Source organism: Lonchura striata, chromosome 5 (genome assembly GCF_050655825.1).
Source record: "Lonchura striata isolate lonStrDom1 chromosome 5, ASM5065582v1, whole genome shotgun sequence".
Classification (NCBI taxonomy): Eukaryota; Metazoa; Chordata; class Aves; order Passeriformes; family Estrildidae; genus Lonchura; species Lonchura striata.
The window spans coordinates 33322223-33339886 of NC_140707.1; the positions used below are offsets into that span (position 1 = coordinate 33322223).

The 17664-nt window shown below is 42.8% G+C and overlaps 1 protein-coding gene across 1 annotated transcript; it reads left to right on the forward strand.

The window, feature by feature from the left end:
* Window positions 1–1099: 1099 nt before the first annotated feature.
* Window positions 1100–16205, forward strand: ACCS (1-aminocyclopropane-1-carboxylate synthase homolog (inactive)). Its single transcript, XM_021533224.3, has 15 exons — window positions 1100–1888; window positions 2881–3494; window positions 5006–5065; window positions 7615–7685; window positions 8195–8264; window positions 9353–9419; window positions 9869–9966; window positions 10539–10616; window positions 11619–11719; window positions 12380–12469; window positions 13440–13485; window positions 13636–13777; window positions 14345–14487; window positions 14869–15022; window positions 15225–16205. The coding sequence occupies exons 1-15, from the start codon at window positions 1252–1254 to the stop codon at window positions 15521–15523; spliced, it is 2670 nt and encodes an 889-aa protein (XP_021388899.3). The 5' UTR covers window positions 1100–1251; the 3' UTR covers window positions 15524–16205.
* The last annotated feature ends 1459 nt before the right edge of the window (window positions 16206–17664 follow it).

Here is a 17664-nt window from a genome sequence, read left to right on the forward strand (position 1 = left end):
CAGGAAATTGACATACTATGTGTCATTCTGGTTTCCTCATTCACTACTGGTTTATGTTTGCATTGGTGCCTTAGGGCTCAGTCCTTATCCTGCCAGACTGGGGTCTGGATGAGATGTGGCACGGTGCTGCTAGCTCCGTCCCGCAGCGTGACTTGGGGCCACCTTCTTGGCTGCTGCGGCACGACAGCTCTGTGAAGTCGAGTTCTGCAATTACAGATCCCTGCAGGGAATTCGAGCTGGTGTGGTGTGGAGGAAAAGGAAGAAATCTTGCATTCACTCTCTGCAGTCCTTCAGCCCAGTCAGAGATATGGCAGAGCGTGTCCTCGGAAGGATCTGCACCTCGCAGCTCGTGGCGGGTGAACAAAGGAAGAAGTGGTGTAATGCCTGGTGGCTCGGGACGGCCAGGCTGGAGGCACAGGTGCTGCGCCGGTGTCCAGGAGCGGCGGGCAGCGCCGCGTCCCCGAGCGCTGCTGTCCCCGCGGGGCAGCGGGGCCAGCCGCTGTCCGGGGCTGCCGCCGCGGCTCTCGCCGGGCCAGGCCGCCTCCGCCAAAAGCGCCGCCAGCGCCCCGGGGCCGCGCTGGGAGCGGGGCCGGCCGCTCCGCCGGCGGCATTCGGCGGCACCGCTCCCCAGGTCTCCGCCTGGCCGGGGCCGGAGCCGGGGGCGATGAGGGCGAAGCCGTGCCGGGCCGTGCCTGGCACCGCCGGGCGGAGCGGGGCGGGGCCGTGGTGCCGAGCGCCGTGAGGGGCGGCGCGGGCACGGCGCGGCCGCGGCTCGGCACGGCCCGGCACGGGCTGATGCGGCGCGGCACGGTCGGTGCTGCCTCCTCCCGAGCCGGGGCGTGCGCAGGGACGGACGGCAGGAGGCAGGGAGGGAGGAAAAGAGGCAGGGTGGGAGGGACCCCGCGGCGCCGCTCGGAGCCCGGCCCGGCCCCGGGAGCGCGACGAGCGCCTGGCACGGGATAAAGTTATCCCGGAATAAGGCTGCACGCATGTGCGTCACCCCGGATGTGAACATGCCGGCCCGGCTCCCCGCTAGCTCGCTCCGCCTGGCTCCAGCGGATGGGCTGAGCCGTGCCGTGCCGAGCCGTGCCGTGCCGAGCCGTGCCCGAGGCCCCGCAGCCCGGTAGGGGCTGGGGGAGGCCGGGCCGCCCGGGCGCCCTCGAGGGCCGAGGTGCGAAAGCCCCTCCCGGCGGGGCAGGGGCAGGGGCAGGTGCGCAGCCCGGGGCGAGCGGCCGGCGGGGCCCGGGAGCGATGGATTTTCGTGGGAAGAAGTACGAGCGCGGCAGCAACTGGTCGGACCCCGAGGTGGTGGAGCTGCTGCAGCTCTGGGCCGACGAGTCGGTGCAGATAGAGCTGGAGAGCTGCTTGCGCAACCAGCACGTCTTCAACCGCATCGCCGAGGTGCTGCGGGAGAAGGGCATCCACCGGACGGGAGACCAGTGCCGGGAGAAGATCAAGAAGATGAAGCTGGAGTACCGGCGGATCAAGGACAATAGCAAGGCCCCGCGGGGCGGGCGGACGTGGAAGTTCTACGAGGTGATGGACCGGGTGCTGACCAGCCGGCCGGCCCTGGCCTATGGCTCCCTGAGTGGCAGCATGATGGCTCAGCAGGTGCTGCAGGGCGGCATGGTGGAGAGCTACCACCACCAGTTCACCTCCTCCGCCCTGCCCTTTGGACACTCCCAGCACCCTGAGCTGATGGAAATCAAATGTGAGGAGGTGAATTCTGATGACCACAGCTTGACCCCAGAGCCCCCACAAGCCATGTCTTACCAGCAGGGCTCCCCTGAAGAACAGGAGATGGAGAGAGCCTTCTTGGAGAGGGCCCAAAACTACTCTCCCATCTCCAGGGTGGAGATTCCCATTGAAACCAGTGTTTCACCTTCAGGTAGGGATAGCCTTTTACATTCCAGCATAAGGTTTCTGCCCATTTTCCCAGAAAGAGAATATTATTTCTGGCACAGAGATAGATACCTGGTTTTCTCAATGACGTTTGGATCCTTGTTTTTCCACATCCCAGAAAGCTTTAAAGTAGAAGGCTGATAATCTGAATTTATGGTGTTCTGACCATTCCCAAAATGCAGGTATCTCACTGCAGGTAAATATAATCTAGAAGTGCTGAGCTAGGCAAAATACTGTGTATGAAATCCAAAGAGCTCCATAAGCTGGGCTAGTTAGTTTTCTGCATATATTGCTGACAGTAAAAAACCCATTTGCATGCTTATTTGGTATCACTTGAACATAGCCAGAGCTGTCTGCTGTCCTCATGCTGAATTGTAGCATGACACCAGGGGTGTACTGTAAACCTGCAGATAAACTGTACTGGCATTGTTTTTAAATATGTTCCAGATCTAATATTTTAGCCCACTCAACAGTGAAGAATACTTGGGAATAATCATTGCCTGACTTTCTAAGCTATTCCATGGGACTTGCAAAGAAGATGTTTTTGAAAGTCACTGGCAGAAACAGTGCATTTGTTTACAGGAGATGAGTGAAATTCCTGCACTGAAAATGCAGTTGGCATTGCTTAGCTACCAGGAAGAGTACAGTCTGGGAATCCTGGGGATTCCAAACCAGTCTAGGACAGGCTGATAGAAGACCATGAATTGTTGAAGAAGAAGAGATGATAACAAATGGGAGCCCCCATAAAAGGGGCTGGGGCTGGCAGCATCATGGTATGCCCAATGTGTGATGTCAAAAACAAACTTTAAAAAATGTTTGAGAACCTCAGGATGTACCTGACAGCTTTTACTTTGTTTTATCTATAAGCTTTATGGTAGATAAAAGGGTGTTCTTATGACAGGCAGGAGAAGGAAGCAAGGCATGCCCAAGTCACTTTGCTTGCTGCACTTTTTCTTCTTGGCTCTTGTGTATTCACAGGTTTCAGTGAGCCAAACATGGCAAACTCGTCACGGATCCAGAACGTTGTTCCCCGGCCTGGCTTCTCTGCCTTGCATCGGCTGAGAAAAAGGCGGAAAGGCCAGCGCATGAGGGACCCACTGGATGATCTCCTGCTGAAGACTCTGACATCTCAGCGGGCCATGGAGGAGCGCTTTTTGCAGATGGAGGAACGCCGATTTCAGCGAGATTTGGACGTGGAGGAGCGTCGGATGCAACTGGAGCAGCGCCGGTTTGAACTGGAGCGGGAACACGAGTTTCGCATGTTCAATGTCTTTGCTCAAATGCTCAGCATCCTAAAGCAGAGCCATAGTGGCTCCTCCTCCCCTGTTGCCATGCCTCAGGGTTTGGACTTCAGCCAGGCGCTGTCCGAAATTGAGGGAATGGGAGGAAGAGGGAGCAGTGTGCAAGAGATGAGGGTTCGGCCACTTGCCAAGAGGAGGGTTGACATGCACAGTTTCTGTAACCCCAGTGGCTTCCAGAGAAGCCCCTACCTCTCTGCTCGTGGCAACTTTGCCAACGTTTTTCAGGGCTCCACTGAGGAAGGGTACAAAGCTTATCATGCTGACAAGTATGATGAAGACAAGAACCCCAATGTGAGTAATAACCTCAAAGTGTTTTCCTGTCTTCCTTGTTAGGAAAGATAGTTTCTTAGAGGTTTGCTGGCAGATGTCCTAAAAGTGTGGGTTTTTTTTGATCTCACTAATACAAGGTGATTTGAACTGCTTGTTTGAGGAAAAGAAATTAAAAGAAAGAAAGAATAGAAAAGAAATTAAATCAGCTTAGTGGATCATCTAGATACCAAAGATGAATGCTATGTTCAGCTCAGGTTTGCACACTCTGATTTTTTAATCAGGGTAGTAGTAGCAGTAGCAGACCTTGAAAGATGTGAGAAATCTGGAGGGACAGAGCTCATTTTCCTCCTTCCACCTCATGGCCTCTCTTTCCCACTGAGGACCATCTCTGATTATCTGATTATATCTGATGGGTGCAGGAAGTAGAACTACTAAGTAGTAGCCCTTTTTTTTAATTACAGTTAATAACACTCAGCACTTTTTCTGCCTGTTTACACTCAGCTACTCAGTTTTAAGTAGCTCGTTATAGCCCTCTTGTGGCACAAGGGCTGTGTTTATAGTTCATGGCAAATTATTACTGAGTAACAAGTATAATAAATATAAATAATTTATATGTGGATTACTTTTAATTAAATCCTTCATTCACATACTGAATTAACTACTTGAAACTTTAAAAATACTTTATTATTACCCCTGACTTTAGTTGCCCTGTGTTGTGGGGGTGAAAACTAGATTGTCAAACTAGAAACACACAGGGGAAGTTTTTGCTATGAGGTGTACTATGAGGTACAGGCTTCTGCTTCTACAAACTGTTGTCTGTGTAGGAGGTAGGTTTTTTAAACAAATACCTAAAATTAGACTTGTACTTTAATAACATCAGAAGTGTATAGTTGTTTCAATTTTCTTTCACATTTAAAAATTGTATTTACCCAAACTCTTCCAATAATGAGAATATACTAGTAGATTTGAACTCTTCAGGATCTAATGCCATACTATATATGGCCAAATCATAAACCTGGAAATGTAGGATCATCTCTCCAGAGGGGAAAATTCAGTATTTTAACTACTTATCATGACTACATGTTTATATGGTTTTTGAGCAAATAAGTACAGTGGAATTAGTAATTAATGGTAAACAAATGCTTTTAAGATAACATATCCAAAACCTTGTTTAAAACTGTTGTTGAAGGGTAAACCTTGTTTTTTTCAGAGTTGTTTTAGGGTTTCTTTTTTTAGTTACATATAATAATGAGTAAATTCAAGATTAAGTTAAACATGTTCTGTAAAAAAGTATAAACTATCAGTACATGTTCATTTACATACAGTTTATTATTATTGACTAAGAAGCCAAGTGCCTGGGATATATATGGAAATGCACACACATGTCTTGAGTTATATATGGTGAAGTTTATGTGAACTGTGTTTTGATTTTTCCTTGATAAGCTTTTTGGACAGAATTTAGTGAAGTGATAGCTAAGGTGATGTACTCACATGTTTTATGTGTCTATAAACAATACTGTTTCTTTTTCTAGGGTATAATAAACTTTGGCACCAGTGAGAACAAGCTCTGCTTTGACCTGATGTCCAAGCGGGTAAGTTCTATTCCAAAATAAAACACTGAATTTAATGTGCAGTCCCTCTTCAAAGCTTGCATTTTCCTAGAGTTACTGCTCTTACTCAGGTTTCTCTGGTGAAATTTTTCATTGTGCGTTTTAAATTTGTTGGAAGTCAATTTTGAATACATCTACTTGTACATTTATTTATTTTATTTTTCCAGGAGGATAGGAACAGGTGTTTTCCTCTTCATGATGGGTTTTCCTCTGGGGATGTACTTATTTCAGAAAACTAGATGAAAATAAGATTAATTTTATTTTCCCCTGCTTACAGTAGATGATATAATACAGATGTTTTGAAATTAATTTTGAACTCTTATTTTGAGTATCTTTACACCTGTCCATTATGAAGTCATACAACTTGGACACCTGGTTCTGAACTCACCTGAAATGTGCAAGTGTGGCAGCAGTGAAATCTCTCAGAATCAGAGTGGATCAGCTGCTACCTGCTGGCTTTGTACCAGGCAGAGGAGTGGAACACAGAGCTGAAAAAGTAGAAAAAGTCAAAAGGAAACAAGAGAACTATGCTGTAGAGGAATGCTTCTAGATTTCCATTAAAATCACTGCCCAGGTGGCAGGTAGCCTTTGAGGTGGGCAGGTAGCACTTTTTCCTACCTGTGGTTGTGTGCAGGGAGGGAAAGTAACTCAGGGCTGGACAGTCAGTCTCTGCAATTTGAAGTTCATGGTTGCTCCCATTCCACCACTTCCCACCGTCTGAATGTTCCCTGGTTTATTTCTGCCTGCCACTTCACTGGCTTGGGGATTCTACCCCACCACTCCACCTTCCATCTAAAAGAACAGGTAAGGCAGAGCTGCTGCCTGCACAGAAAGGTGTCTTCTAGGCTGTGTAGGTGATGCCTTCCTTCCTTCACTGTCCTTTCCCCTTTAACACCTCTGCAGTAAGTAGTGCAGAGGGAAACAGTGGTCAGCTGCATCTTAATTAGCTCTTCAATGAAAGTGAGTCAGGTATAGTGTTCATGCTTGTGGCAACAAGCAGAACAAAGATGTAGTTGCCAGCTTCTCAGTCCTTGCAGTCTTGAGTAACAATATGGATTCCCTGAGGCTGATACAGCATCAGCTGGGATTGTAGGCAAATATTTTTTTGCTATTTGGGATTAAAAATATTTACTGCTGCCACTGAATAATATATCCAGTTTCTATTTTCAACTTCTGACCCTTAAATTAGAGAACACTTAACACATTACTTCTAGGGGTCCTCCTCTTATTAATTCATAGTCATTTTTAGCCAAGTCTGCTGGTATGTTTGGTGTTTCATTCTCTAGAATAGTTCAGGAGCGAGATGTAAGGAGGCACAGTTCTTGGAGCTCCACAGACTCCAAGAACATCTGCAGCTGAATGAAGGAACTTTTATCCTATACTATTAGGTTGTAATTCTGCATAGGATAAGGATATTGTCTTCAAACTCCAGAGCTTGGCACCAGTTATTAAAACACCTATAGAAAATGTTATGGTTTTGTTATCATGTGTGAAACTTTCACACTGCATGTGGAATTTCCTCCTCCTTTGCACTGTTACCTACTTATGTCACCCCCACCTTTACTCTTTTTAGTATTAACTCATAGATTTGGTTGCCATTAGATATTTGGAAGGGGCATTGTATATTACACTTGTTTATTGCCCTTTTGTTTATCTAAAATGTTCTCTCAGCCTGTATCAATGCTGTGCTTTCCCTTGCAACTTCACAGAACTGGATTATGTGAAACCCTGATACTTACAACCTTGAAAATATTTAGGTAAAAGCAGCGTGCACCCTTTATCTAATTATAAATATTAAAAAGTACCTCCGCAGTTCAGGTCAATCTGTCTTTGAGATCAGAATGAACTTCCTATAAGGAACAAAGTGCCTGCCCTGGGGAATAATTATTAGGAAGATAATTTCAATTTTCTCATGTTTTTGAAAGCTCTTGTTACACTTCAACATTTACTAAACTGGTCAGAAAAATAAATCTAAAGAAGCTGCCATAGCTTTGAACTGAGACATAAATGAAAGATGTAATTAATTTTAAAAATTTATAGATTGAAAGTTAATTAAGGAAAATGCATATCTGACTCTGATTCAAATTCCTAACTCTGACAGTCTGGACCTGAGCTTTCACAACTAAGACTTATTTTTCCAGCCAAAAGCTGTTGTCCTCAGAGCTTGGGCAAAACACTCTTGGGTTTGCTTCATTTGCTGAGATAAAGTCTTTTAGAGACACCTTGATTACGGGCATCGTCTGTTGCCTGTTCCACATCCTTTTTGTAGATTTCTGTGCAGTGAAGTTTTGGCTGAAATAACTTAGCAGAAACCCATAGTTCATACAACCTGAAGGTATTGCAGATCAATTTGCTGGTCCTGGCTTCTCCAAGCTGCATTAATTGTGATGGTCAGCAGCTTTCCCAATCCAGTTTTACAACTGTTGAAGCTGCACAAGTGTCTGTGCAGGTGCCTGTGCAAAGATCCTGTCTATCTCAATATTTCCCTTATCAGTAACTGGGCTTTTAATGATTCTTCTCATTTTTCCCAGCTGACACAGGCTGATATGAATCTGATGGACCCTTCACTGCTTCAGTACCCTGACTGGAAAGGACATCTGTTGTAAGTCTTTTCTGTAACACTTCTCTTTTTGACTACTTGTTTAATAAACAGAACGGATGAATACAAACCTCTTCTGCTACATTCTCTAGTTAAAACGTTTCTAGGTCACTTAAATCATCTTTTTCTTTGCAAAACTTTACATTAGCTGTCCTATCAGCTCGTCCAGTTAAAAATCCTTTTATGTGAGAGAAGATGCAAATTTTCTAAAGCAGAGTTTTAAAAGCACTTGTATACATTAACAAGTTGGGTAACTCCAAACAATTCCTTGAAACATAGTGAACACTTGGGGTTGTTAATCCTTCTTTTCTCTGCCAGATTAAATCTCATCAGAAATGCATGCACCATTTATAGACATCCACAGCACCTCTGCTGGGTGTAAAAACCATGTATGTTCCATGGGCCAGAGCTATCCTGTTTTCTAGCTATTTTCACTAGACTGTACTGTCCCTGACTTGACTTTCTTAAGATGTGAACATTTGAATCAATATTTGCTTTTGTGTATTTTTCAGTTTACGGGAAGAAGTGGCTCGATTTTTGACCTATTACTGCAAGGCCCCTGCACCTCTCAAAGCAGAGAATGTAGGTAACCCAGTGTTCATTTGTGTCTGTTCTAATATATTGCCATTTATTGGGAAAAGTTTCAAATTCTGTTTTTTTAAACAAAAGATTTGGTAAGAATGCAAGCTGTTATCATGCAAATGAGATTGATTCTTCATTTGATGCACACTTCTGCTAGAACATTTCACACCTACTGTATATTTGCCTCATGTTTCACTTCTGTGTGCCAGCTCCTCCTGCCAGTACTCTCAGTGGGGCTTTACATTTTGATCTCCCTATTTAGCTCAGGGACCTACTATGGCTGTATCCCTCAGCCTTGACAAAGAGTGCCCACTGTTTGAGTTCCATGTCATCTTATTCCTCTCTTATACCTCAAGACAGAGAGATCTGTAATTGAACCAAGAGTTAGTTTTAACCTGTAAAATTTGTGGCAGTGTTGCTAGATAGACATCAGGACCTGAGTCTCTGACTTGTGAGAGATACTTTGCTGACTTGTGAGAGATACAGCCTGGATGTAGGGACCTGTGGAGGTGAGGAGTTCCTGTCTCTGCTGAGGGGAGCAGGAGCTGGTACAGCCATTGCTTTTCTGGCTGCAGTAATTCAACAGAACCCCACGCTTCATGTGAACTGAGGTTACCACTGATCAGTTTGCCTCTTCAAGGCACCAGATTGTTCCCAATACTTGGAATGAAACTCATGGCATCTGTGAGCATTTGTCCTGTAGAAGCAGGAGTCAAACCTACTTCTGTACGAGGCAGGAGTTTCCACTTTTGCACAAATTTCGCAGGTCAGAGCTGCTGTTACCATGAAGAAAAGAGAACACATATTAACTGTTGAAAAGTATTTTGATTTACTAGCATCTCAGAACTGCTCCTCAACTTTTTCCCTACTTTAAGCCTGTTATTTTTCTAAATTGCTTATTAAAATGAAAAATGGCACTAGAATAAAGTGTCTGTGAAAGAACAGGATTGAAGTTATTCTGGTAGAAGTTGGATTTCAACAGGAAAATCCTAATGGAGAGTAAGGGAGAAAATTTATTTCAGTGATATACCTTTATAGTGTTGACTTTCTATGTATGGATTTATCACTAGCATTTCTCTTTCTTCTAGGTGATTGTTTTAAATGGTTGTGGCTCCTTATTTTCTGCATTAGCTACAGTCCTTTGTAACCCAGGGGGTAAGTGGATGGTTCGAACATTGTTTTGTTTTGTTTTGTTTTGTTTTTCTGCTGTGAAATAATGTTACTTCGTTTAAATAGTGTTAGACAGAAGTGAAGTAGTGGAATTAGCATTGGCCTGCTGCAAAGTTCTTGTTTCCTGCAAAGTTGTGCTGTGAAATTCTTCATTTCTGTGGTCTGCAGATGCCATGCACTCACACTTGGTGCCTACCCTGTCTGATTTCACTGTTTTTGTTAGTTTGCCAGACTAGACATAGGCTATACTCATGGTTACCTGGACACCTGCAGAAGATTAAAGAATTAGTGTAAATATAAAGTGAAGAAAGAGGCAGTAGAATTGCACTGTTTCCAAGGGACACATGTGTAAAAATGCTTTCATATTTAGCTAAAGCACATTAAGAGAGAAGACTGTGACCTGTTGATAACTAATTTTGTTTTCTTGGTTCCAGAAGCTATTCTGATTGCTACTCCCTTTTATGGTGGTATTACCCAGAGTGTCTTCCTCTATGGTAATGTCAAGCTGGTGTATGTCTATTTAGACAGTAAGGTAAGATCTGAGATAAGGGAATAACAATCTCTGTAGTTAAACTGGAAAGCTGACTTTTGGGAACCTCTGCAAGCAGTTCTCAGAACAAGGGTACACTACAGCCAGTAGACATTTACACAGTTTATTTCTGGGAAAATGGGCACATGGTTTACAATAAAGTCACTTGAGACCATGAATATGGATTCCAGTTTTGTCCTTTTCTTGTGTCTTACTCCCAGTAAAAGTCCTTGAAAGGAAAAAAATTACCATTTTGAACCTTGGAGAGAGATGTTATGTTGTGTGCTACTGAAGGTGGTCCCAGGGTGGAAGAGCAGATGGAGATCTTGTATTGCTTTAATTATTCAAGGATAGCAAGAAAATTCTGGTTTTGGCCAGCCTTTGATGGACTTTTCTTTGATTTTACTTATTGATTTATTTATTCTCTCTGTAGTATAAAAGGATAAGAAGATGGTTGCTAGGTCATTATTGTTGGGGGTTTATTTTTTTTTCAGGGAACATTTCTCAGTGAATTGGCTTAAGGCAGTCTCTATTGAAACAACTCTGCCTTTTTAATCTTTTTTTATGTTTTTCAGATTACTGGAACAAGCACTCGGCCTTTTCAGCTTACAGTGGAAAAACTGGAAAAAGCCTTGCAGGATGCCCGGGCAGAGGTGAGTTTAGCTGAGCTTCACATTACCAGCTAAGTTTACAATATATTGGAGATGTCACATACCAGAAATGGCCTAAATATCAAAGTTTTTTCAAAACCTAGCACTTTCTGGTTGTCCTTGTAGACCATATGAGATGACGGCGTGCAAGCTTGGGGCGCTACTAGGGGGAATCCCTCAGTGTTGTGTCTGTCCAGTTTTGGTCACAGCACAAAAGGATAAACAAGACAATTCATGAAGCACTGGAATCCATTCATATCACCAAAAAAATGTGCACTAAAATTTGGGACTACCCAAGATTTCTCCCTTAGAAAGGCCAGCTGAGTTACCTGAAAACTGACTGCTCTACGCAGTGGGGCAGATGAATACACTGAGAATGCTGAGAATTTTTGCAGTAGGGAACTCTGGAGGATAAAATGCAAGTGAATATCACTTTTCTGAAGAGTTAGTCAGTAAGTTTGGCATTGTCCTAAATCCCATATATGTTTAGCTGCTTCTTTGAATTGCTACCAGCTCTGACATCTCCAGCCAAGTAGCATGCTCTAAATGAGTACACTTTGCATCCAGCTAACTCAAGTTCTTGTCTTACTTGCCACCTTCATGGGAAGTTTTCAGTAATTTATTATTTCCCAATTACTAATGCAGCTCAGAAAAAGTACTTCCATACTGAGAGCATGTGCGACCATCTTTTTCATTAATTGGTTGACCAGATGGCAACCAATTACTTGGTGGTGGCAGTTCCCTCTTTTCAAATTCATAGATTAATTCTATAATATTTTGCTTATTTCACTTTGGAAATAATTTAATTGTAAAAAAAAAAAAAAATATCTTATTTGGTGGCTGAAAGTCTTCTCATGCAAATCTAACCTTTGAGGTGAAAAATCATGGTGGTAGCTTCCGGGGAGTCCTGTGTCACACTCAAGTGAGGGACTGCTCAGGTAGAGGAATTGAAAATTTCTCCCATGATAGGCACTCTCTTAATACTGTGGTATTTGTATTCTGCAGGGTGTCACTGTAAGGGCCTTAATTCTTCTGAATCCCCAAAATCCCCTTGGGGACATCTACTCCTTGTCAGAGCTACGGGATTACCTGGAATTTGCTAAAAGGTATGTCATTTTGGAAGGCTGAGATATCCTGAGTCAGATACAGCTTCCAGAATCTTGTGGACTACTTGCTGTCCCTGAATTGATCTGTGAATGTATTTTAAGTCAGGCAAATAGTCTATTCTTCACACACATTGGTGTACTTCAGAAAGGAGAGGGTTCTGCTGGGATCATGGACCATGTAGTCATTTGGGGTGGCAAAGGAACTTGCATCAAGAAATGCAAGTTTTATTTTTCAGTAATCCGAGGAAATGCTATGGCTTCCCTGGTAGGAAGCTGAGTTCTTTTCCTCTCAGTTTCTCTGTATCTGTAAAGACAAAGAAGTATATGAATATGGGTTCCTAGTTTCATCATGGATCATAATACCCTTTGAGATTCAGATTCTATGAGATGCTGAGTGGATATACATATAGGAATTAATTCTCACATTGGCAATGATAGGATCTTTGTCTTGTTACATGGTTAGTGGGTGACAGTTAAGTGGATAGATGTCAAATCATTTCAATGTACACAAAATAGGTCTAAATTGAGAAAAGTTGCTTTATTTCTGCAAAATATGACATCCCCTCTTCTTTGTATAAAGCAAGTATTTGGAGGCCTGAGTTTATCTCTGTTAAATCAGCAGCAGCCTTCTTTTGTAATCTCAGTTTTGTCCTTTTGCAGGCATGAATTGCATGTGATAGTAGATGAGATCTACATGCTGTCAGTTTTTGATGAATCAGCCACGTTTCACAGTGTCCTAGGCATGGAAAGGTAAAAGCAGCTCCTACTTCCCTGGCCATCTTCCAGTGACAGTTCAACATGATGCCTTGCTGAGAACTTGTGACTGGAAGTTAAGTCATGAGCTAGTAAATTCTGAATCCACCTTGCATTGATTTATGCCCTTTTTTTTATTTTTAATAATTTCCGAATGGTAAATGCATTTTGTTAGCATTTAAACTAGCAAGTAAAAAATGGTAGCTAGCTTTTTATTGTGGTATACTTCTCAATGTGTACATCAGTATTTGGTTATAACAGTCCCCAAAACTGAAAACAGATTTTTCATTTGTTGAAGGTGATGATTTTCTTCCTACCTAAACATCTTTTTCCCATGTTTCTGTTGATGTTTGTAAATACTTTCTATTGGTGTTTCCTTCCTAATTTTCCACAGAGTAGTCCCAGATCACAGTAGTATTACAGACTGGATAATGGCTTTTATTAGGTATTGTTTTAATGAGATGAAAAACTTCTAAAATATTTTTAAAAATATGGTGTGTTGTTGAGTTGTTGTTTTTTTTTTTAATTTCTAGTCTTCACCAGTGGTGCTAGATTTCTTTTTGTGCTCGATTGCAAGGAAATAAAATATACTCAATTAAGTGTTAGCTCAGTCTTGCTGGGCTTAGATGTAAAGAACATCGTTTTTGATTCTTGACAAAATACAGTGGCAGAAGTTTGATTTCTAGCATTAAATGTACAAGCTTCAGGAAACGTGCATGTAAAATGTAGCAGTTGTAAGCACCTGTGTGTTTGAAATATTTAAAAATTCAGTCTAAAGCTACTTCCAATGGGTTCCTAGCTTCTAAAGTTAGGTTGCATTTGAATTTTCCCTGCTTGACTGCTGTTCAGTGGTGCACTGTCTGTCATTGTGTAATGCTGCCTCTCTATTTCTGCAATGCTACACTGGTGATCCAAAAGCTTCAGCACCTATGACACTAACTGCTCATCTGCATCCTTCTACATACAGATTGCCTGATCCACAGCGGACTCACGTGATGTGGGGCATAACCAAGGTGAGTGCTGGTTGTTATTGTGCTGTGCCTTTGTGCCTGGCAGGTTTTGGTCTGGGCTCCTCAGGTTCCTCATGCTGGAAAGATCAAGTTAGTAGTAATAGGATCCTAGTTGTTCAGTGTAATAAAGTAGTCTTTCTGTGTCTTCTGCAGGATTTTGCTGTTTCTGGGATTCGTTTTGGTACTTTATATACAGAGAACCAAGATGTTGCTAATGCAGTGGCTTCTTTGTGTTATTTCCATGGGGTTTGTGGACCTATCCAGCACAAGGTTGCACAGCTGCTAAGAGACAGAGGTGAGTCAGTAGCTCCATGTACAATCTTCTGCCATTCTGTGTGTCTTAGTACCTAGAACATCTCTCCTCCCCTTACGTTCCCTAATGGTCTCCTCTTTGTACACCTTAATTGACAGTCTACCATGCAAGAAGCTGCCCATGCAACACAAAGCTGACAGCTCTGCAGAAAAGGACCATTTCTGCAAAGTTCCTGATCAGCAGAGTTAGAGGAAGAGCTTGGAAGAGTATGGTAGCTATTTATACAGAAATTGCCAGTATTACCTAGAACCAGATAAGCAGAAACAAAGAATACAGGCTTGCAGGACAAGAGAAATAGAAATGGGCTTCAAACTCTACCCAGAGTGGAATGCTAACAGTCCACAATGACTGAGAACTATAAATGTAAGGAAACTTCCTCAGGAAGGTCAAGGAGATACTCTTTGCGCAGACATTAAACTGTTATTTGAGGAAACAGAAAACGAAAGAAGGAGGTGAAGTGTGAAGCAGACAGAGTGTCTTGGAAGCTTGAATAGATCTGAGCACTTCCTCAGTTTGTGATTCTTTTCTTTATCTTCTTCTTCTGGTCAGATTGGATCAACCAGGTGTACCTGAGAGCCAATCATGCCCGCCTAAAAGCTGCCCATACATATGTGACAGATGAGCTGAAGACACTTGGGATTCCTTTTCTCAACCGCAATGCAGGCTTCTTTGTCTGGATTGATTTCCGAAAGGTTGGTAGTTTTAGGAAGTGAGGCTTTTCCTGGGGTGAGGGCAGTCATATAGTGCAACTGCATTTAGAGGAAAGATTAATATTGTGACAAGCATTTTGTTTCAACAAATCTGTCGTCTGATGAGGAGAGGGAAGGACTGCCAGATGTTTCAGTCTGTTCTTTTCCTTTCATCAATCTGTGAACTTCGTCCTTGCAGGAATCTTACTACTCTCAAGCCACTTCCCTCCCCATTTCTTCCTTTGTATCACAACTCCTGTACTTCAGAGGTAAAAGGTGTCTCCCTCGGCCTTTGCAGATTTTATGGGAATCACAAATTCATGAGGATCTCAGTGACGTAGTCTATATGGTACTAACCTCTGGCCCTTCTGATGACTTTCCTAGTACCTTAAGACAGGCACATTTGAGGAGGAGTTGCTGCTCTGGAAGCGTTTTCTGGATAATAAAGTCCTCCTGTCCTGTGGAAAAGCCTTTGAGTGCAGTGAACCTGGATGGTTCCGCATCATCTTTGCTGACAAGGCCCATCGGCTGCAGTTAGGTGAGTAATGTTCTTTTTCCTCCTGCCACAATTTCTGCAGCACTATTCCCTTCTCTTCTTAATCCTAAACTTAGCCTTTATTATCCTCTCATCCTGTCTGTTTTTTCATCCCTTTCTCCATTATCCTTTTCTGGATTGGATAGATTTGGAAACACTTATGGCTTAGACTAATCCAGTAGTGTTTCTCCTTATACCACTGCAGGTATGCAACGGATACGCAAAGTTTTGGAAGAGCGTGAGCAGGAGATACTGGCTGAGGAGAAGGAGCAGCCTTGTCAATCAGACCAGGATGGCAAAGCAGATAGCACAGATGAAGTAATTTTTGTATCCCGCCACCAGGACAATACCTGTGCCAGTAGCTCCAGCCTTGGTGACCTCATTGGCCTCCTGCAGCAACAGATGCGTTCATCTGACTGGCTACAGAAAAACACAGCTGAGCAATTTGCCCAGGAAAAGCCAGAGATCTATGATGTGTTCAGCAAACTGGTGGGGAAGCAATAGGGGTCAGTGTGCCTTCGGGGGCATTCCTGAGCAGTGACTGACCCTGGGCCCCTAACAACTCAGTAGTGACTTCCAGCAAATAATATATTTTCTGTATAGCAAGAAAATTACTTTGTAGGCCCCCTCCTCTCCCCCTGTTTGAGATCTCTGATTTGTACTATATAGGTGTGTTTCCTTGGATTGGGGTGAGGGTAGGGGAGGGGGGGTGTCTTGTTTGCGTGCTGCTCTCTGTTCTGCGGCATCATGGTATTTTATATTTAATTTCTAATGAATATGCTCTTAACTCTCTTATAATGTCCTGTGGTGTAATTTTTTTTCTTATTCACACTTTCCAAAAAATGGACTCTAGATTATTAAGTTATGTGAAGTTTCCCTTTTCTTAAATGATGATCAGCTATAACTATTTGGGGGCCAACTGTCTCAAAAAGGTGTTTCTGAGTGATAGAATCTAGTGTCAGCCCTAACTTAGCCCTAGTTAAGGGTAAATAAATATGTGCATAAATTTATCTTCATGACCGAGGCTCTTAAGACCATAGTCATCTAGACTGAGTTCTATAAATAATTTTCTTTTGAGTCAGTTTCCAGTCTGACCTCACATCAGACAATATCCACTGCCCTTGGCTGGTGAAATGCCTGGTTTGTTTCTATTCTTTTTTATATTCATATAAATAAACTGCATCCATTGCCGTCTTGGCTGAATGTCCAGGAAAGAGCTACAAATGGAGAGGCAATAGAAAGTAGATGTTCTTTTTGAATTTTTCTATTCCTGGAAGTCCATCCCTTGTGGTTAACAACAACGTATATTGGCAAAAGAGTGCAGAGAATGCTTCTGCCACCATGGTGGGTGTACCTGCAGGCACAGCTGCTTCTGTCACCTACCACAGGCATCCAAGGATGCACCTTCCACCATTATCATTATAAAGAATGCATTTTTTTTCTGTGTTTCTCAATTTGCAGGGAATTTTTTTTTACTAAATGGTATTCTTCTGTCTCCTTCTCTTTCCCATTTTAAGAAACTATTTTCTGTGTGCTGCTGGTAGAGTATTTGAACTGAAAGGCTTCTTTCACAGATGAAAAACTATTTAACTTCTGGTACTAAAATTTAGGTATCCTAAAGGAATTGGAGCTGTTTTTTCTGCATATGTATTAAGCAAGAGTTGAAGGAAATTGTTAATGAAAGCTGAATAAGTGCACATTTCCCCTCCTCATAGATTTTGGCAGATGGGCATGAGTGACAAAAGTGCATCTGCATCATAAACCAAATTACCAAAGCAGGGGCAAATAACTAATGCAACCATAGTTTGCGGTGTGGTGATGGTGGAGAGCTGCTCGGAGAGTGAGAAGGAAAGTCTGAGCAGTGGCTGAAGAGAAGATGGTGCTGCTTGTGTCTGCTGTGAGCAGTAACCAGTTCCGCCTTCGGCGATGAGGCAAGGTTGGTGAGGTCACTGGTAAGATAGTATAAGGGGCAGTTATAAAAATAGGATTTGCTAACTAGTTTGGCATATGTCCGTGGACAATATTTTAAAGTCCACAAAGAAAGCTATAGAAGAAGACAGGTGTCATTAATGGAATGGGAAGTGAGATGTACAGCCAAATTAAAAATGGACTTCCTGATTTTCCCCCTCTTATTTATGTACCCCAAGGAGGACCTGAGCAACAAAATTGTAGTGGTCACGCTCTTTGAAATCAAGAACCAGGTAAGACATTAGTTAAAGTGATATCTTAGGGGATCCCTATAACAAATTCAACCCATTAATTACTCCTAATTTTCTTTTGTTGTTCTAGTAATTCTTTCTGTTGGAGTATATGAATATACATTAGTAACAATTTATATAGTATTTTTCACCCATATATATTTACTGCTCAGAAAGCAGGTTTATTGTACTGTCTCTGTGTGGATTCAGCTACTAAAGCACACCTCTGCAGGAAGGAGGGTGTGATGTGCTTTCAGAATCCTCACAGTTAGTACAGTATGGCTGACAGTCACATCTCAGCTTGCTGTAACTCAACAGAACACACACACACTTAGTTGCATGGAGTATTTTCTATGGGTTTTTCACATTTAACACCTGCCTGAGGAGCTGTCCACTGAGGAATGTTAGCTTGGTCAAAGAAAATAAAAATTTAACTGGAAATAAGGC